The sequence below is a fragment of the Aedes albopictus genome, chromosome 2 (assembly GCF_035046485.1).
Source record: "Aedes albopictus strain Foshan chromosome 2, AalbF5, whole genome shotgun sequence".
Taxonomy (NCBI): domain Eukaryota; kingdom Metazoa; phylum Arthropoda; class Insecta; order Diptera; family Culicidae; genus Aedes; species Aedes albopictus.
The window spans coordinates 92021087-92042434 of NC_085137.1; the positions used below are offsets into that span (position 1 = coordinate 92021087).

A 21348-nucleotide genomic window follows, 5' to 3' on the forward strand; every position below is an offset into this window, starting at 1 on the left:
TATGTTATTTAATGAATGTTTATACTGAAATATATTGTCCGTTGGAAAACAATGCTGTGAAACTGGTTTTGATTCCAGCGTCCAAAACATCTGCGGTGGAATAAATACCCGTCGCAACAGTGGTAGAAGAAATTTACTAAGGATTCCCAGTAGGAAGTACTGAATCCTGAAGTGGAAATTTAGAAGAATCCATTAGAGAAATCCTAATAGATACTCGTGATATTCCAGAAAGTCTTCGGTACGCATTCCCTGGAAAAATATTAGAAGCAACTGTGGGGGATGAACAAAGCTGAGTAGCATTTCCCATGCGTGTATTTCCCCTAGCAAGCATCAGTGACAGCCAGCACCATGACGGGGTCGTCGTCAGTGTGATGCTGCCTCATTGACGAGTGGACTGTTGGCGGAGCAAGTCGTCATCACCGTGAGGTTCCGTATTATGCCAAGTGATTCTACTGCAGTTTGCTAAGATGGCTGGGAACGGATTGTTCCAGTGAGTTGCCTGGTATTCACATTGGCGATCCTGCCAGGAGTGCATCATAATCAATAACAAGTTAATCATAAAATAGGTAGAATCACTTGGCATAAAAACAGTGAGAGAAAACAAATCGTTTTGGTGTGTGAAGTGTGTGGTGGTGCTGCAAACACAGTGAAGTGGGTGTTGCAATTCTCCGGTTCCTGACGAAAGCTAGAGCGCGGAAAGTTTTTGTCATTCCAACCGCGTTCTGTTTTAGCCTTGGTTCTAGCACAAACACATGAACAAAGGCGCGGTGACGTGGTTGATTTTTGTTGTCGACTGGTAGCACGCTGTGGATAGGTGGTCGGTCGATGATTGCATGCATGTTTCTTCATGTTCTTGCTCGGCATGGATGGTCGCGCTTTCGTTGATTCCTCGGATCGTACATGCTCGTGTTGTCGCTCGGTTGAACGGTAAATGCAAACAGGTTGATGTGCATGATGGTAGAGGTGTTTGACTATTGTGAATGTTGCCGTAAAATACTCGCGGCGTTGGTTGGTTGGGTAGGTTTTTGCTCGGGTTTTTGGTTGGGCAAATTAATGGCGTGTCGAACCGCCGAAAATTTTTCTGCATAAAGAAAATGCAGGGACGTGTAGTGAAAACCGTCCAAGGTAAAGGCGTTATTGGATAACCGCCGACAATTTTTCTGCATAAGGAAAATGCAGGGACGTGTAATGAAAACCGTCCAAGGAAACGGCATTTTTGGATAACCGCCGAAAATTATTCTGCATAAAGAAAATGCAGGGACGTGTAGTGAAAACCGTCCAAGGTAAAGGCGTTGTTGGATAACCGCCGACAATTTTTCTGCATAAGGAAAATGCAGGGACGTGTAATGAAAACCGTCCAAGGAAACGGCATTTTTGGATAACCGCCGAAAATTATTCTGCATAAAGAAAATGCAGGGACGTGTAGTGAAAACCGTCCAAGGTAAAGGCGTTGTTGGATAACCGCCGAAAATTTTTCTGCATAAGGAAAATGCAGGGACGTGTAATGAAAACCGTCCAAGGAAACGGCATTTTTGGATAATCGCCGAAAATTATTCTGCATAAAGAAAATGCAGGGACGTGTAGTGAAAACCGTCCAAGGTAAAGGCGTTGTTGGATAACCGCCGACAATTTTTCTGCATAAGGAAAATGCAGGGACCTGTAATGAAAACCGTCCAAGGAAACGGCATTTTCGGATAACCGCCGAAAATTATTCTGCATAAAGAAAATGCAGGGACGTGTAGTGAAAACCGTCCAAGGTAAAGGCACAGACAAACAGACGTAACACCTTGAACGATTTTCATGGAAATCCATCGCCCAGTTCACACTACCATCATCTGGTGGAAAAGTTGCACGAATCACTGTGTTGTGCAATATCGTCAACAGAAGGCGCTAGTGTGAAACGTCAAACGCATAGGAAAATGATGCGCGCGCCTCTGGTTGTAAAAGCCACAACTATGAAAATTTAAAATGGTCGTTAAAAGCGTGGTCGATGGAAATTTCGCAAGTGTTACGTCTGTTTGTCTGTGGTAAAGGCGTTGTTGGATAACCGCCGACAATTTTTCTGCATAAGGAAAATGCAGGGACGTGTAATGAAAACCGTCCAAGGAAACGGCATTTTTGGATAACCGCCGAAAATTATTCTGCATAAAGAAAATGCAGGAACGTGTAGTGAAATCCGTCCAAGGTAAAGGCGTTGTTGGATAACCGCCGAAAATTTTTCTGCATAAGGAAAATGCAGGGACGTGTAATGAAAACCGTCCAAGGAAACGGCATTTTTGGATAACCGCCGAAAATTAGTCTGCATAAAGAAAATGCAGGGACGTGTAGTGAAAACCGTCCAAGGTAAAGGCGTTGTTGGATAACCGCCGACAATTTTTCTGCATAAGGAAAATGCAGGGACGTGTAATGAAAACCGTCCAAGGAAACGGCATTTTTTGGATAACCGCCGAAAATTATTCTGCATAAAGAAAATGCAGGGACGTGTAGTGAAAACCGTACAAGATAAAGGCGTTGTTGGATAACCGCCGAAAATTTTTCTGCATAGGGAAAATACAGGGACGTGAAATGAAATCCGTCCAAGGAAATGGCGTTATTGAAAAACTGCCGAAAATTGTTTGCATCAGGAAAATGCAGCGCAAGCTTGCTATTTGATGAAAACATTCGCGAAATGATGCGATTTGCTTTCGACAACGAATACGTTTTCACCCATCCTCGCTTTATTCAATCAACCTCCCATACGAGTAGCACACGAACGGGCTCAACACTGATCAGCATAGTTGACTCTTCCTTTTCGCCGTTGAGCCGTTGCATTCTAGCCAAGCATCTCTTATCATCGCTTTCGATGCTTTTCGACAGCTTATCGCGAAGCATCGTTGGCTGGAAGCTTTATTAGTATGGTATCGGTACATGCGAATGTTGCTTCTGTGTGCGTGTCGAGCGTTTGTGCCGTAGCTTCGCAAACCAAACCTATTCGGTATGGTTCGGCTGTTCGGGCGAGCGTGTGGCGGCACAGTCAGATGTGTGCAAAATCGTTTGCGATTTACATCATGTTCGTTTTGTCACCTCTTTACTAGTGGTCATCGCTGATCAGTGCACAGTTCAATCGCACGCGATAAATATACAGTTGATGAGTTGTGATGAGCACTAGTGAGGTGATAATTTGCATCATTGATGCAGCGATGTGTAAAGAAACCCGTCTAAGGAAATGGCGTTGCATGATAACTGCCGAAAGCTGTGCGTGAGGAAAATGCAGGGACGTGTAATGAAAACCGCCCATAAAAATTGCATATCGTAAAACAGTTTAAAATTCGAAGTACGCAATGAAAACATATCTACTGAAAATATGTTGTAGAACCTCTTTCGAACTCGTTATGTAGAGTCTATTTTCGTATAATGAAGGACATTTGTGTGTTATATATGATCCATCTGTACCATCACATTGAAGCATTGAAAATGGAGTTGTATGATATACGGAATCTTAAGTCTGATAAATCTCAAATTCGTTAATCTCTTGTATTTTTCCTTTTTTGACAAATAATTCTTACAAAATATGTTCGTTTTCTTTGAATGCGTCGAATTTTCGCAATCGTGAATAACGGTTGATTTGAGTGAGAGAAAAACAGGGCCGGCTACATAACGAGACGTGCGCTTGAAGGAGAGAAGACGCATCACCCAACTGCGTGTGTTGTAGTTATTTTTATTGGAGCTCGGCAAAACCCCATAGATGATTGGTTAGCATTGCAAGTTATCAATCAAATGATATAGGTTCGATATTAACAAAAGTGCGTTTACTAAACAAAAAAGTAAATGTGGCCATTCGTCTTAATTCTTGTATCTTGAAGTGTATCTTGTTGCATTGGTGCCATAAGGATGAAGAGAACGAAATTGAGGGTTTGAGCGTAAAAATAACAAGCCTGCTAGTAAGAAAACTTTTTTTTTTCGGAGAAGAGGGAGAATGTGGGGGATGAACAAAGCTGAGTAGCATTTCCCATGCGTGTATTTCCCCTAGCAAGCATCAGTGACAGCTAGCACCATGACGGGGTCGTCGTCAGTGTGATGCTGCCTCATTGACGAGTGGACTGTTGGCGGAGCAAGTCGTCATCACCGTGAGGTTCCGTATTATGCCAAGTGATTCTACTGCAGTTTGCTAAGATGGCTGGGAACGGATTGTTCCAGTGAGTTGCCTGGTATTCACAGCAACAATCTTAGGAACATCCTTTCAGGGAACCCCAGAAGGTACTCCTGGAAGAACCTTAGAAGGAATTTCTGGGAAAACTTAAAAAATATGAAATATGAAATATGAACATCTGGGTGAATCTCAGAAGAAAATCCTGGTAAAAGTGGATCTATTGTATAATATCCAAGTGAACCTCTTCAAGAAATCACCGAAAGAACTTCTCAAGTAGTAAAGAAAGGGGCATCTGGTTGATACCTACAAAGAATTCCTGAATAATCCAGAGTTCCTGGACAAAGCGCAGAGGTCAGAAACTTATTTGTAAATAGCATAGCATAGCCGACCGTACACATCCTGGGGTGCCTGTCGATAGAGAAGTTTAATGCGCCAGAAAAGTTGCCTGGGACTTGACAAACCTTTCATTTAACGAACTCTCGACACCTGGCCAGGTCCTTACGATCAGCGGGGATGGGGAGGAAATGTTGATTAGATATCTACTCAGGATATGTCCAAGAACTTGGCCCACTTCATAGATATCTGGAGTTGGAAATTGGATAGGGTTTATTGGGGTGCTTTCCTTGGCGAAAAAGCGTACGAGAAATGGTCATGGTTTAAACATTTACCTGGTTACCACTGAAAAAGTAAAAATGAGCATTAAGCAAGTCGCACAAATTTCGTAGGTAGTACAGCCTCTCTCTCTCTCTTCTTGGCGTAACGTCCTCACTGGGACAAAGCCTGCTTCTCAGCTTAGTGTTCTATGAGCACTTCCGAGATTACCGAGAGGAATCCCATAAATATTCATGAAGTATTCCTGGTAGGGCCCCCTATGGGAATCCTTGAAGAAACTTCCTGAAAAATTCGTAGAGATACTCCTGGACAAATCTTTTAAGGAACTCCTGCAAGGATTTCAAGACAACCTTCTGCGAAACTGTCAGAAGAAACTTCTTTAACCCTTTGAAGCCGGAGGGTTCGTATATGGCCCCAACATAGAAACGGCTGTATTAATTCACACATTCAATAAATCAGAATACTGTCTTCGACAACGTTGTTGCAAATAAAGTCCTCTATTAAGGAAAAATGCGAATATTTGTATTTGAGACTTCATCGTAGCTTTGCATAATGAAAGAAGTGACCGTTACACCCGTAGACTTCAGGATCTGAACTCAAGAATAGTTTGGATAATCTAGGATATCCCGTCTGATCTGATACTGTCTATTTAACTTTCAGAAGACTTACTGGACTTGATTGAATACAAATCGTAGCTTTGTATAATGTAAGAAGTTACCGTTATGCCCATAGACTTTAAGATCTAAACTCAAGAACAATTTGGATGACCTAGGTTATCCAGAAAAAAAAAAATCTGCATCATATTATACCCTTTCTATGCTGTTGAGTACCAAAACCACAGACATACGTAGAAAAAACTCTACTATAACGAAAAAATCCGGCTTCAAAGGGTTAAGGAATGCCAAAAGATGTTCATGTTTGCAAACTGCAGGCAAAGATGCTTTAAATCCATGCGGAGGTACTGAAAGGACACTTAGGCGCTGTTAAGCGTCTTAGAGCTGATGTAATACTGTCATAGATTTTACGTGCTCTATATTGGTCAAGTAACATCCCTAAAACCACGAGAAGGCAAAATGTAGTTAGTTTGGAAGATTGTCATTACCGAGATGTAGAACAGAACTATATGTGGAAATTTTACGAAACTTCCAACGGCGTACTGAGAAAAACTGCACCGTCTGCCATCATGTTCAATAACCGAAAACTTAGCTGAATAGAGAGATCTTTAGATAAGGCCATCAAAGATCTGAAAATAAACGAGGCTTACTTTAAAGGACATTCCTCCAGCTGGCGTACAGAATTATGCTAGGTACATATTCTGTTCAAAAGATTGAGCTTTGAGCAACCACTGGTCCATATTTATGTCTTTATGGGATTCCACCAGATTCGTATCGAGGCACGAGCAACTGGAGGACACTTTTTGCGCGGTAAGGAGGCCGCGAACCCACGAAAATTCATCCTCCGCACCCGTGACTGAATGATGGTAAGGGGCGAAAATCGTAAAATTTTTCCTAAACTTGTCGGGACGACTGCAGTGTGACTGGCCGCGTCACCGGAGGTGGAGAAATAGACTCGGTACGACGTACGACGAAGTCGGAAAAATTCTACGGTTGAAGAATGAGCGTAAAAAAGGCGAAAGTCCCCGCGTGTACGTGAGTGACGACATGACTGTAGGTAGGGTGAGGTGGTGCGTCGTCGTCGTCGTCGTCGGTGGTTGTTCCTCCAAGTGAAGTGAATATTGCACAGGGGGATCATTATTTACGTGACGTATTTATAAATTACTCGTGTGCATGCAGTAAGTCTGGTGAACGTGGCCGTTCCGTAATGTTGCGTATGTCTACTGGATAGAGATGATGGGTGGTGTGGGGTGCGGCAAGGCAGTTGTGTCTACGGTTCTAGAGGTTTGAGGTATTGGTTACGAGTACGAGTTGAGTAGCGCTGGGAGATGGAAGAATTTTGAAACAATCATTCAAATTTTCATTCAGAGGAACACGGAGTAGGTAATAAGTGAAAACTATTGGGTAAAAAATGAATAAACTTTAATTGCCTGAAATAAGCTTCAGGTTATTTCTCGTAACGGTCGAATGGATACCCATAGTGGGGCTGTTCGGGCTCGTTTGGAAGTTGACCATCAATGTTAACTTCTTTTTCCCGATCAGCCTAGATAGCTGTGTAGTGTCGGTAGCGTGTGTCTCAATTGGCTAAGAATAACACTACGGATCGCCTGATCCAGTGGTAAGAGTCCACCAAACAGGTGACCCCTAATTCATGGTGTTATGCGGCTTTATGCTTACCGTGCCAAGGAATGAATGGTTAGGGGGGTCTAAATAAAAACCTAACTACAAACGGAGCCTGTGGAGTACTAGGGCGCCCTCCACAGTATTTTGCCCTTACTGCGCTAACCGGAGCAATGGTGCAGTTGACCTTGTGTTTCTTCGAGATAATCTGCTATCCTTCTTAAGCCTCAACTGCGAGGCTCAACAAGGGTGGGATTATTAGTATGTTGTTCATCAGCTTTAATTATAACCTTTATGACTCTTCGCATTATGCGTTCTTCACAGTGTCCTCTGTGTATGTTCGTCTCTGGCGTTCTTCAATCGATACCGAATTGGTTTTTATCGCTGCTCTTTTTTCTTGTGTTGAGGTTGTAAGAGTTTGATCGTGCCTAGTTTGGGTAGTGGCTACGGTTATGACAGCTCAGATCAATCGTCAGCATAAAAGAAACAGCTTTGGTCCAAGAACCTTACTTTCGTAGGGAGCATTTCTATGTAGATGTAAATGTTTTAACCCATTTCCGCCCAGCGATCTATTTATAGATCAGATGCCTCAAACGCCCAGTGATCTATTTATAGATCAGTAACTTTTGCGATAACTGCGGAGAAATGAAGCATTTTGGAAGACTGGTGTCTTCAGCAAAGTTGTTGAGAAGATCAAGGACTCTTCGATAGTACGTAATTTAGTACGTATTCGCTCCAGTAGGTGGCACTAGTGATCACGAAACATTGTGCTTTGACAGGTGTTTCGTCAACAGCCATTCCCAATACTGTCGCCTTCGTATCTTGAGAATCAGACTACATAGAAAAAAAATATATTCAGCAAAGTTGATCAGGACATCAAGAGCTATCCGATAGTGAACTAGTTGGTTCTGGGTTTATCCGCTAGGTGTCGCTAGTGAGTCCTAAAAAATGTAAACCTCTGTATCTCGAGAATCTGACTACATAGAAGAATTTCGTCTTCGGCAAGGTTGATCAGGACATCAATAGCTATCCGATAGTGAACTAGTTGGTTCTAGGTTTATCCGTTAGATGGCGCTAGTGGGCTCTAAAAAACTTAACTTCTATATCTCGAGAATCAGACTACATAGAAGAATTCTGTCTTCGGCAAAGTTGATCAGGACATCAACAGCTATCCGATAGTGAACTAGTTGATTGTAGGTTTGTCCGCTGGGTGGCGTTAGTGAGTCATAAAAAAATTTAACCTCTGTATCTTGAGAATCCGATTACATAGAAGAATTTCGTCTTCGGCAAGGTTGATCAGAACATCAATAGCTATCCGATAGTGAACTAGTTGGTTCAAGATTTATCCGTTAGGTGGCGCTAGTGAGTCCTATAAAATTTAAACCTCTGTATCTCGAGAATCCTATTACATAGAAGAATTTTGTCTTCGGCAAGGTTGATCCGGACATCAACCCGGGTAGAGGAAAAGAGCTAAATAATAGCATATTTTGATATGGAGATCAAAAAGTGATATTGGTTTGATTGATATAAGAGATAAAAGATCTAAAAATAATATCACAAATTTACTCCTGGAACATCATCATCACATCATATTTTGATTTTGTAAGATCTAACCAATAGCAGCAAGCTATTCGTTCGATCTTGAAATATCAAATTTTGATATTGTTCAGATGTTCCAGGAACATTTTTTAGATATTATTTTCTGATCTTTCATCTCTTATATCAATCAAATTAATATCACGTTTTGATCGTCAGTATTTCACCTCTACCCGGGAATAGCTATCCGATAATGAACTAGTTCGTTCTAGGTTTATCCGTTAGGTGGCGCTAGTGAGTCCTTAAAAATTTAAACCTCTATATCTTAAGAATCCGACTACATAGAAGAATTTCGTCTTCGGCAAGGTTGATCAGGACATCAATAGCTATCCGATAGTGAACTAGTTGGTTCTAGTTTTATCCATTAGTTGCGCTAGTGAACCCTAAAAAAATTGAACCTCTGTATCTCGAGAATCCGACTACATAGAAAAATTTCGTCTACGGCAAAGTTGATCAGGACATCAACAGCTATTCGTTAGTGAACTAGTTGATTGTAGGTTTGTTCGCTAGATGGCGCAAGTGGGCTCAAAAAATTCTGAATTTTTGTATCTTGAGAATCAGACTACATAGAAGAATTTCAAAATCTCGTCTTCGACAAGGTCGATCAGGACATCAAGAGCTAACCGATACTAAACTAGTTGGTTCTAGGTTTATCCACTAGGTGGCGCTAGCGAGTCATAGAAATTCTTAACTTCTATTTCTCAACAACCAGAGTACATAGAAATATTTTGCCTTCGGCAAAGTTGATCAGGACATCAAGAGCTATCTGATAGTGAACTAGTTGGTTCTAGATTTATCCGTTAGGTGGCGCTAGTGAGTCTTAAAAAATTTAAACCTCTATATCTCGAGAATCCGACTACATAGAAGAATTTTGTCTTCGGTAAAGTTGATCAGGACATCAATAGCTATCCGATAGTGAACTAGTTGGTTCTGGGCTTAACCGTTAAAATTTAAATCTCTGTATCTCGAGAATCCGACTACATAGAAGTATTCTGTCTTCGGCAATCTCGATCAGGACATCAACAGCTATCCGATAGTGAACTAGTTGATTGTAGGTATGTACGCTAGGTGGCGCAAGTGGGATCTAAAAATTTTGAACTTCTGTATCTCGAGAATCAGACTACATAGAAGAATTTCGCCTTCGGCAAAATTGATCAGGACATCATGAGCTACTCGATAGCGCACTAGATGGTTCAAGGTTTATCTGCTAGGTGGCGTTAGTGAGCCCTAAAAATTCCAGACATCTGTATCTCGAGAATCAGACTACATTGAAAAATATCGTCTTCGGCAATGTCGATCAGGACATCAACAGCTATTCGATAGAGAACTAGTTGATTGTAGGTTTGTCCGCTAGGTGGCGCAAGTGGGGTTTAAATATTATGAACTTCTGTATCTCGAGAATCAGACTACATAGAAAAATTTCGAAATTTCGTCTGCGACAAGGTCGATCAGGACATCATGAGCTATCCGATACTGAACTAGTTGGTTCAAGGTTTATCCGTTAGGAGCCCTAAAAATTCTGAACTTCTGGATCTCGAAAATCAGACTACATAGAAAAGTTTTGTCTTCAGCAAGGTCGATATCACAATCTATCCGATAGTGAACTAGTTGGTTAAAGGTTTTTCCGCTAGATAGCGCTAGTGAGTTTTAAAAATTCTAAGCTGCTGTATCTCGAAAATAGAAAAATTTAGTCTTCAGCAAAGTTTATCAGGACATCAGCCGAAGATCATCCTTAGCACGCGTCGCTCGAAAACTCCGAGTGCTTGCAGGTCCTTCTCGAGCATGGTCCATGTCTCGTGTCCGTAGAGGACCACCGGTCGTATAAGCGTTTTGTACATCGAGCATTTGGGGCGTGGGTGAATCTTTTTCGACCGCAGTTTCTTCTGGAGCCCGTAGTAGGCCCGATTACCGCTGATGATGCACCTCCGAATTTCACGGCTCACGTTACTACGTTACTACCCAGACGGATCCGGTCGTGTTCGGTTCCGCCTACCAGCATGTACTTTGTTTTTGAGGCATTCTCCACCAGTCCGACCTTTGCTGCTTCGCGTTTCAGGCGGGTGTACAGCTCTGCCACCGTTCCAAATGTTCTGGCAATAATGTCCATGTCGTCCGCAAAGCACACAAATTGATCGGATTTTGTGAAAATCGTTCCCCGACTGTTGAGCCCGACTCGTCACATCACACCTTCCAGAGCGATGTTGAAGAGTAGGCATGAGAGTCCGTCACCTTGTCCCAGTCCTTGGCGAGATTCGAATGAACTGGATAGTTCACCCGAAACCCTTACGCAGTTTTGCACACCCTCCATCGTTGCTTTTATTACTGTGTGCGTTCAAGATGCAAACGGTGCCCAAATGCGCTTCAAGCGCGGTAACACATTGTTACCAAAGGCAAATTAGCAACCATATTCAAAACCACCGCCAACCTAGGATGTAAATGCTCCCACTGACATCGGGTTACTTGTTAGAAAATCTTACCGCATTTGGTGTTCCTGCATTTGATATTTGCGTTTCGAATGCACAATATCAGTTTAGTCAGCTTCCTAGGAAAGCCGTTTTCGTCCATGATTTTCCATAGCTCTGCACGGGAGAATGAGATGGTCAGAACGCTCATAAGGTGGTCCTTTTTAAAAATGAAGCATAAACCAAGCTCAAAGAACAATTGCAAATATTTGGAGTTTTCGAATGACGAGTGCTAAGGTAATCTTTCGCTCTGTACTAGATAACGGTGTGTGGCGGCAGAGGGTGAGCCACGTGCTCGCAAAGCCAGAAGGATACGGTGGGCAGGATATACTCCTAGACTCCGAATATCAACCCATTATCTATAGAAATTATTAGAATGATGCATATTGAAATGCCTAAAACTGTTGAAAACTATCCATTGATAAGCTACTAGCAGATTGTTTTAGTTATTACTAATGTAATCCATTTCTGAAACATTTCAAACTGTAACTTTTTTATTAGGAGAATATCAACTAATGATCAGTCATCTAAAATAGATTTATATAGCTCATAGAAATAAGGTAGCTGCGCAAAAATAAAAAAAAATTCAACGTTTCACGTGCATATGCCCCACTGTGTATTAAAACGAAAATTTCACCGTAGACTTCCGTTTAAATGACTGCAAAAACTTTCTTTTATGGGGTTGAGGTTCTCCAGAAAAAATCAGACATCTACTGTGATTGTGACATAATTCGGGCGTTAATGGGTTAATTAACACCTATATAGTTCCGCATTTTGCGTTTGACCCGATGTTTGCTACTTTCATTAAAATTGAAATGACAATCTTGCGTGTCATGCCTCGAGCCCCACAATGTTTTGATAAAACTGCAGCCTTGCTATTCCCAAATCTTGGTGGGATTATACTGTCAAGTTTATTCCGTAAGTGGATAATGTCTTCGTATGAAGATCAAACCTATCAATTTGACCTCTTTCTTCTGAAATGATTAGAACGCTTTGTCGAGCATCACACCCGTGATATTTTTCTAGCAAACATGCCTCTACATGGGAATCAACATGGTTACCAAAATGGAAAGTCCATTGTGATTTGTTTTCACAATGTTGTTTACTATAGCGGAAAAGTATTCATTCAAAAACAATTTTGTTTGGGTGTTTTCTCGGATTTCCAGGATGCATTTGAACACGTACCTTACGATTCCATATTGGAAGCCGCATGGATTGTCCTATTTATCTTTCAATGATTTCCAATTGGATTTACCAAATGCTCAAAAACCAACATCTCTTCTCGGCATTACGTCAAGCAGCGATTAGTCTAATCGGATTAGATAATTGAGTGTTTGTGGATGCCCCCATGCGGGAGTCTTGCCATCACTTTTGAGGAATCTCGTAGCAGAAACGCAATTGAGATAACTCAATGTGGTTTTCCTACTTATGATTTTGTCCATCACAAGCCTCAACAGGCTGCTTCATTTGTATATCTTAACTGTGAATCCGACTGTGGAACTTTGAATCATTTGATATGTAACTACCCAGTTTTTACGCAATTGCGTTTCCAAGTACTCGATAAACACTTGATTAAGTAAAACCGACCTAAGAAGCCTGAATCTTCAGGATGTTCTGTTGTTTTGAACCCGTTGTGGCAAGTAGCTATAGGCTTACTTTACGTTTTATGCGTTTTTTACAGTGCCCTTTTCAGGGCGCTGTTTGAACCCGTTGTGGTACGCTTATGCGATTATGTCGACCCTATTCCCTTACCTTCCCTTTCCCTATCCCATCCCTTATTCCTCTCTTCGCTCTCCCTCAGGTAAATGATGAATAGGCTCGTATTCATGGCGATGACACAAATTTCCCAAATGGAGGAGAACATGCCTCTTGAGCCGACCTACTGATACCTGATACCCATGAAGCGTTTGAACAGAACGTTAAGAAAACAGTGACAAGAATTATTATCCTGCATATGTTGTGTTAGAATGTAGGGTAGTTTTGTGGATTTACCACAGCACCGAAAAAAAAACAATTATTCTTCTTCTCCCTTCTTCGTAACGTAATGCATTCACTGCGACAAAGCCTGTTTCTCAGCTAAATGCTGTCCACTGCTATTAGTTGAGTCCCAATAATGACCTTTTAGCAAAGTGTTTCCCAAACTTGTTTCCAAGTATTGCCCCATTGGAGATGAAGTATAATTTGTTCGCACTCCTTGGCAACATTGTATTTTTAAGTAGAACACTTATGCTTAAGGGATTACATACCTTGCGGAGATTGGAAATCGAACAATTTTTTGGCACAATCTGAAAGTATACTAGGCTCACAATACAGGTTCCTAATTTCATAAAGATTGGAGCATTAGTCACAGCACGTTGTAGCGCGCACCCTCCTTAGGGACAAGGCAAAGCGTAAAATTTTAAACGCGATTATCTCGAGGTTTTTGAAAGGTGCCGTTACGATGATTACGAAATCTATCAAACTAGGGTAATTATTCCCATCGTTGTGGTAGTACCTAATGTTGCGGTAATGGCAATTGAGCACTTTTTCTACTGAAATGTTACCAAATGGTATTTTCAATAGATGTATTGTGCCTAAATAATGAGATTGCACCATTTGTTTGCTTAAGATTTGTTTGCTGCTGCGTTCCTATTGTTGCGGTAGTGTTCCTAATGTTGCGGTATCCCATATGATTTCAATGGGATACCGTAACAATAGGAACAAATACTGCAACATTAGGAACACAGCACTCTCAATCCTGAATTACCTGTTCGGTACTTTTATGACAAAAATAGAACAGCAGAATTATTTCGGTAGCTTCGGTAATCGATTTTACTGAAACTCAGTACACCAACTGTCAAAACCGGGTGCAAAAGGTAAACAGTACACTATTGCTGTATTCAGCTGTTATATTTTCGTCAAAAATTTATCGAACACGGTATTTAAAATTAGGTGTGAATGTTTTTTTTTCGATAAAAAAAAGAATAAAATGCTCATAATAACCTCAAAGAGTCAATATTTTGTTATTTTCCCGTAGATAAAGGATAGGGGAAGGTGGGGTAATATGCACCCCTAAGCAAACGTGGCCCTAAAACTAAGATTAAAACTATCAAACTCGATTTGGTAAAATGAAATATTTTGCATGAGTCGTTAATTTAGATGTTAATTGACCAATTAATCCTTTGATTGTTTAAAAAAAATATTTCCTTGCTTAATGGCTTGCAGTCAAAAAAGTACAAAATCGCATATTTTGCCCTATAAATTGAGGTATAGCTCAAAATTGTGACGTGTTAGAGCTAATCTGAGCCCGGATTCGGATTCAGCGGCCCAAAATCCTTCGGAGACACATAAGTTTGCTCTTGAGACAGACAAAAAGTTAATTTTTGTTACGCTGTGTTTTTTATGTAGGGTAGGTAATCAAAAGTTGAACCAAATTGCTGCTTTCCGAAGTAGCCCCAATTTTGAGTGATTTTTTCTCCCACATGGAAATAATTTACTATGGCAAAATCGTATGCACCTGAAAGCCACGGGTATAAGCTTTTTGTTAAGTGGTAAAAAGTTTGTATTTGCACTGAATTTCATTGAAAAATTCGATTATTCGTCAACAATGATTTTAATCTTAATTTGAACCATCGTAATCATAATTTGAACCAATTTTAATCTTAATTTGAACTACTGGCGGCAGCAGCTCGAGCATCTCCCACAACAACCAATTTCATGCTGAACAATAGAAAAACACTTGGATCTGCTAATTCTCATAACTATTTTTCATAAGGCAGCGGAATTTCAACTAAAAATGATCTAAAACCGTCAGGAACTTGGAAACTAAATTTGGAATTTTCATCCCCCAAGAGTAAACAAACACAACTTGCTTTGTGAATGATCGCTTGTTTGATTTGCTGTGCTTCTTTTTGCAAAAAACCTATTCATTCATCCGCCAAAATTATTTGCTAACTATTGAGTGATAAAAGTGGAACATCATAATCGTGTTGTCGTAATTTCGTGAAGATCCACTGCCTATTTCGACGATAAAATTGTGTTGACAGCAACCGAATCGGCATCCAAAAGTCCCTCGAGTTAGCAACCGCCATTTCACATTCTTGTGAGTGATTGAGATCAAAATGATGCATTGCAACAAATGTGCGTTCGCTATTGACCGTAAGGTTGAACGATACACAATCTGCGAAGGGAAATGTGCGAAACGGTATCACGCTCACTGCGTTGGCCTAGCTGAAGATACCATGCGCGCTCTGTTCTCCAAAAACATCCTTTGGATGTGCGACGAGTGCCTGGCAGACTATTGCAACTCTCGTGATGCCGCCATTGGCGTAAATAGGTGGTGGCCAGGGGGGGCCTGGCCCCCTTTAGAATATTTTATTTCGAAAAAAAATCACCAGATTCATGCGATAAGTATCTTTATAGTACAAAAAATCTATATCGACATGGCCTTGGCCCCCCCTAGACCTATGACCAAGTTACGCTTATGGATGCCGCCGCAGAAGATGAAAAAACCAAAGATTGCTGTAATGATAAATCAACATGTGAAGCCGAAATCGAGGAGCTAAAGACGAAAGTTGCCGATATTATTGATGTGCTCAATACGATGGTATCTCAACGTACACAACCGGAGCCGCACAACCAGCATTCTGCGCCTGTATCACCTGCAGTATACAATAGTACCCTTTTTGATGGAACTAGAGATACGAACGCGTGCGAGTCTGTTAGTAATAGTGATAATAGCCGTTCTTTAATGCAGCCTGATGTTTGTGACACGTTCTCTCTGTTTTTAACCAACGTTGAGTGTAAAACTTCAAGTGACGATCAGGGATGGGAACACTCAATTACAAAGAGTTACACTCACTTACTGTTATCTCAGCTCAGAAGTATGCAATCAAGGAACGATGTATGAACGACTTCTGCCTTGTGGTTTTGTCTAGAAGTTTGCTAAATAGAGTAGGGGTCGCACACGCAACCTAAAGTCGTGACAGAGCTGTGAAAGCGACTCTCCACGAGGTGAATGTAAGTTACATTCACCTCGTGGAGAGTTGCCGTCACAACTTCCTCACGACTTCAGTATGCGTGCGCGACCCCTACTCTATTCGGCAAACTTTTAGCCAAAATCACAAGGCAAAAGTCGTCCATACATCGTTCCTTGATAGCACGCTTCTGAGCTGAGAAAACAGCAAGTGAGTGTAACTCTTTGCAAGTGAGTGTTCCCATCCCTGGTGACGATATAACCAAGCTAGTATGTGAGTGTTTGAATATTGTTGATCACTGTAAAGTTAGGGTGAGGAAGCTTGGTTCGAAACACATTGGAATTGAAAGAGATTTAATTTCATTCAAAATTACACTAGATAGAGAACTGAAATCGTTGGCAATGCAGCCTTCAACATGGCCAAAATACCTGAAATTCAAAGAATTTGAAGATCGCCGCGTGTTTTGGAAACCAAATCATAGTTAGTGACTCTTTTTGTTATTTTTGCTTATATGTGATTGGTCAACTATGTTTTTCGCTCAGGTTTATTGATGTTATATGAACTAGTGATTGTTGTAACCTCTTCTGTTATCCGTGTGAATTTTTGTAATTGTATAGAATTAAGTCACATTTTAATAAGACCGAAGAGGTCAGTTAAAATTAACAATAAATAAATAAATAAATAAAAAAAAACAACCAGTAGCGCAGTCTGCAGGCCAACACTGGAAGCTCGCCCCCCGTTTACTAGTTCAAATTTAGATTACAAATGGTTCAACTTAAGATAACATTCTTCAAGTAAGAATTACTTAAATTTGATAATTTTATGACAAATAATGTGGAATATTATTCGGTTGGTCGATTCTACGATAAATAAGCTTTCATTTGACGTGTTCACATATTGCGTGTGATACAATGAATGAGCTGTACGAATGCACCGAAAATGTGCTTTCTCTGGGGGGAAATGGGTGAAATCACATTGATTTTTCAATTGCCTGTTTTCCAAGACAAAATCACTTTTTTTCAATCCTTTTAAAGTCCATGTTATCAGTTTATGTTACGGAAAGCTGTTTAACATCTTTTTCGGGACAATATTTGCCCAAAAAGTACGTCGTTTTAATGAATATCTAAATGGTTCAAATTAAGATTACAATTTGACTAGTTCAAAGTTTGGTTTCTTACCCTATGATGTATTAACGAAACTAATGCCTTTTCATCGATTTTAGCGGTTTTAAAAATTGGAAAAATCCGTTTAACGGAAGTGGTGTAATATGCCACTTAACCCGGGAGCGGTCGCATCGTGTACTGAGTACACGCACCACGAAAAAATCACGTTTGTGGTACACAGCGTGAGCGTGATGTCGCTGAGGGTGACCGAGGACGCGAGGGTTAACGACGAAATTCAAAAATCACGGTTGTCAAATTGAATGACCCGTCATATCGATAGCGTAGACATCAACAACTATGCGCCTCCATGTAATTGATCATGATCATTCATGGTGAAGAAACATGTCCTAAACTCAAAAACGTAAAGAAAAACAAAAATACAGTAGAATCGATTTTTTTCGTCTTTCCTCAGGGGCGATTTGGCAGAGGCATGGCTGAATTTTTTTTTAAAGCTATGGCACTCACTATCTACAGATCCACAAAGCCGCCAACAAATTTAATCCGAAAGTGGTATATTTTCAACGATTATTGAGCGTTCTCGAGACTTCCGATCAATAAAATGAAAGATGGTGAATTAATTTACTCAATTTATCACTCCAAGGAAATAAATTTAAAATTCTCAAAATTAAAGTGGAACTAACATTTTAAAACATGTAGAATCGTGACATCAACTAAGAAAACTTCAATAGATCAATTCAGTTAAAGTTGAACAATTAGTCATTTAAATCATCCTCACCATCAAACATTCGAAAGCAGTGTTTCGTTCAAAACTAACGTTTTTGTAATGAAACTGAATCCACAGTGGTCGACATGACTGAGGGATAAAATATGATTTTATGTGAGTTGTTTTGATTTACAGCAAAAAAAAATATTTCTCAAAAAATGAGAAATAAATACAAAATGCCATTTCCAACAATTCATTCTTTTTCTGAAAATGCTGGTCGAATATCCATCTATTTTAATTCCTAATTTCACTAAAAGAACTAAGGTTGTAAACACGTATGATTTCCGCCGTATTTAAATTCTTGATCCAACACAGATCACTCTCTTACAAGCATTCCAACAATTATTTACCGCATTCATTCAGAAGTGCCAAAATCTTCACCAATCCTATTACAATGAACAAATCAATCCCCCAAACCTACTCTCACTGCACACTACCAGTCACCTGCCCTGCCCGGCCACATTCACTTACTCGTCCCATGCACGCAAAGTCCTCAGTCACTCGACCCAGGGATCAATATTGAATCAAGCATTTGTCACTCGACGGTTCCGAATCGCCCCAAGAAGATTGCTTTTTGCACGTAAATTTTTACGACGCATTACACCGACAAACGGGCGAACACCCACATCCCATCACTTATTGCCAACCTCCGTCGGTAAAATTCCTCAACCCCAATCGAACTCACTCGCTAACTACACAGCCAGCCAGCCAGCCATCCAGCAAGCACTCTGTCGTCGTTTTGGCATTGCTCGATAAAATCTTGCCATTTCAGTTGTCGTGACACATCTCTCCGGGATCCGACGAGGTTGATGGGATCAAAATTAATGACACGTCCCGGCACCACCACCACACCACCGCCAACCATCACACCTCCGCAACTCACCCGGAACTCATCAAATTTTCATACCTATCACGTACCGCTCTTTTTCGACACATTAAAAGTAATGCTCAATTATATGATTATCGCTGCCGCACCCATGCTCGTCACTCTTCCCACCACCATGCTTGTGGGGCTGATATGTTTCGGATAAAGGGTTCCACTGCCTGCGGATCCAACTGGAAAATCCCTTTCCTCATTCCGGGGGCTTCGATCCGGAGCGGACACGACTTGACGAGGAAACCAGACTTACATCACATCACATCACACACTCATCTGGAAATGGTCATAATTTACGACACGGCCCCGGACTTTTTGCACGTTCTCCCCGAGCGTCCAACTCCATCCACGGCAGCCAGCCGCTGCTGTGCTGTTCTGTTCGGTTCGGGTGGTGAGCAAGTGAGCGGTTTCTGAGCGCAGCATACATTCATGCTCGCAGTTTTCCACCCATCCCATGATGGTGTCGGAAAAATTTCTCGAAGCGCACTCACACTAGCGCAGCCGGGCGCTACACCTTGCGCACGCAATCCACCAGCGCCTGGTAGTAGGGCGAAAAACAATAACAATAAATTATGAAAACAACATGCATTCTGGAACTGTCAGCTCTCGGCATTTTTCGTGCCTGCCATGCTCGCTCGACCGGCGGCGGGAGAAGAGATTTATGGCGACGCGGACACGAAGAGAGTTTGGCGAGAGAATGAGCGTTAGTAGGGAAGGGGAAACGTTCCCCTTCGCGAACACCGAACTTCTCTCGATGTTTTACGTTATTTACCTTGCCGTGTACTTTGAGTGTATTGCATGATTGGAGTCATTCTTCTTGGAGATTGTGTGCGGTGGCGAATGATCTTCCCCTTGTGGATGAGAGTGATTATCCCCACCACTGAAGTGAGAGCAAAAGCCCGAACTGAGAGCGTTTGATGGGCCCGAAGTTCGGTTTCCTTTCAGCAGCTTGCCATCACTCAGTGTTCCGTAGACAGGCGGTATAGCAAGAACGCGTCAAAGCAAAGGACCAAGACCTGCGGCCGGTGTGTGTTTGGTCGGCTCGCCCTCGCAGTTTTCTAGTTGTTGAGATCTAGTTGAGGAGTGCGTTTTACGTCGAAGGTGAAAACAGAACAATCTCGCGTGTGCAACTGCTACTCGGTGCTATTGAGACAGTGTGAGTGCGCGCGTGTAGGCGCATTCGGCCTTCAGTGTGCTAGTCGCGCTGACGACGGCAGAGGTGTCCTTCTGGTACATGGCGACGGGCACGAAGACTTCGTGCGAGGAAGAGATCCCTTCGCCTTGGGTGTGAGGTGGCAAGGACCTAGGGGGTTGCAGGGAGAGAACGAAGACGCGAGTTCCTTTCGGGTGATTTCTCTCTGGACGTGACTGTGTGTTGTGTGGATGTTATTGTTTTTTGCTGAAACGAGTTCGTGAGTGTTTTGTGTATATCGTGTGTGCATGTCACTGTCTACACGGGCTGTCGACGACGAGGTACGACCTGTGCTTGCTTGTGTGTGACATGCTCCTGACGGCAGGCTGCTGGCGAGAGCGCGCGGGTCGTCATCATCAAACCGGGAGCAGCGAACGTGTTGTGTCGCTCTCGTCATGTCAATGATGTGATGTCCGTGTGGAAGCAAAGAGCTCGTCAAAGTCCGGAGCGCGCTTCACAGCATCAGTCAAATCCGCGGTGAAAGGACGAAGGACAAAAGCATCCGCCAGCAGTACGGCGCCAAACAGTGGCTAGTGTAGAGGTGTGTTGTGGTAGAAGAACAAGAAGAACTACAACGACATTAGCACCAGTACAGAACAACACAGTTCAGTCAATTCACAGAGTCTAGCACATAGTGACATCTTTTGCCAGGAATTGGCAGCTAGAACCTTCTCCGCTGGCCACCGGCCCGAAGAGAGACGCTACTGTGGTGTATCGTGCGATTGCCGAACAGCTCAATCCAAGAAAAGATATCATGAGCAAAATGTGTCCCCTCGTGTTATGTGCGCTGGTAGTGTTCTGTCGAATACGCGAGTGTTCGCGACCCGGTCGCTTCTTGTAATCATCATCCTTCACTCACATTGGCTGCCTGTATGCAAACAGCAGCACCTGTGCTCGTCAGTCCGCAAGGCAAACATGAAATCTTAGCACCGAAGTGATTAAACAAAATTCGTTCACCCAAAACCAGTCGTCACAAAGTGTCGCAGTCGTTGTGGTGTTAATCGAAGTGAAAGTATACCGCCAGAGTTCGAAACTCGAAGAGCATAACGTAACCAAGAAGATAACAGAAAATGTGCTGAACCCAACAAACGAACGAAGACCAGTTAAGCTTCCCGCGAACCTAGTTCCCGATCCATCAGTTTTGATTTTCCTGGAGTAACCGGTCAGAAGAAAACGTTTCAAAAATTGAGAACCAAAATCTCCCATCAATGATGCTCCACGAGGCAGTAATGTTGGAAATCTACCGTCAGGCACTTCACGCTAGGTAATCATCCATTTATTATCACACGTCTCCCACCGTGTACGGAGCCAATCATAGACAATAAGGGCGAAACCGAAATCAACTAACGAAACGACGATGATAGATGGCGACGTGCGGTGTTATTTATAGTTCTGTTTTCGGAA

At 41.9% G+C, this 21348-nt stretch overlaps 1 protein-coding gene across 2 annotated transcripts in view; it reads left to right on the plus strand.

Moving 5' to 3' along the window:
• LOC115254961 (protein tiptop) overlaps nt 1–21348 on the plus strand; it is a 151707-nt gene that overhangs the window by 91698 nt on the left and 38661 nt on the right. The window contains exon 1 of one of the 2 annotated variants that reach the window (XM_062850065.1): nt 19670–21208. The exons of the other annotated variant lie outside the window; for it this stretch is intronic. Within the exon in view, the coding sequence (XP_062706049.1) occupies nt 21153–21208 (56 nt within the window). The 5' untranslated portion in view covers nt 19670–21152. Of the gene's footprint in view, nt 1–19669; nt 21209–21348 lie in introns of those variants that run through there. 2 annotated transcript variants of the gene reach the window in all.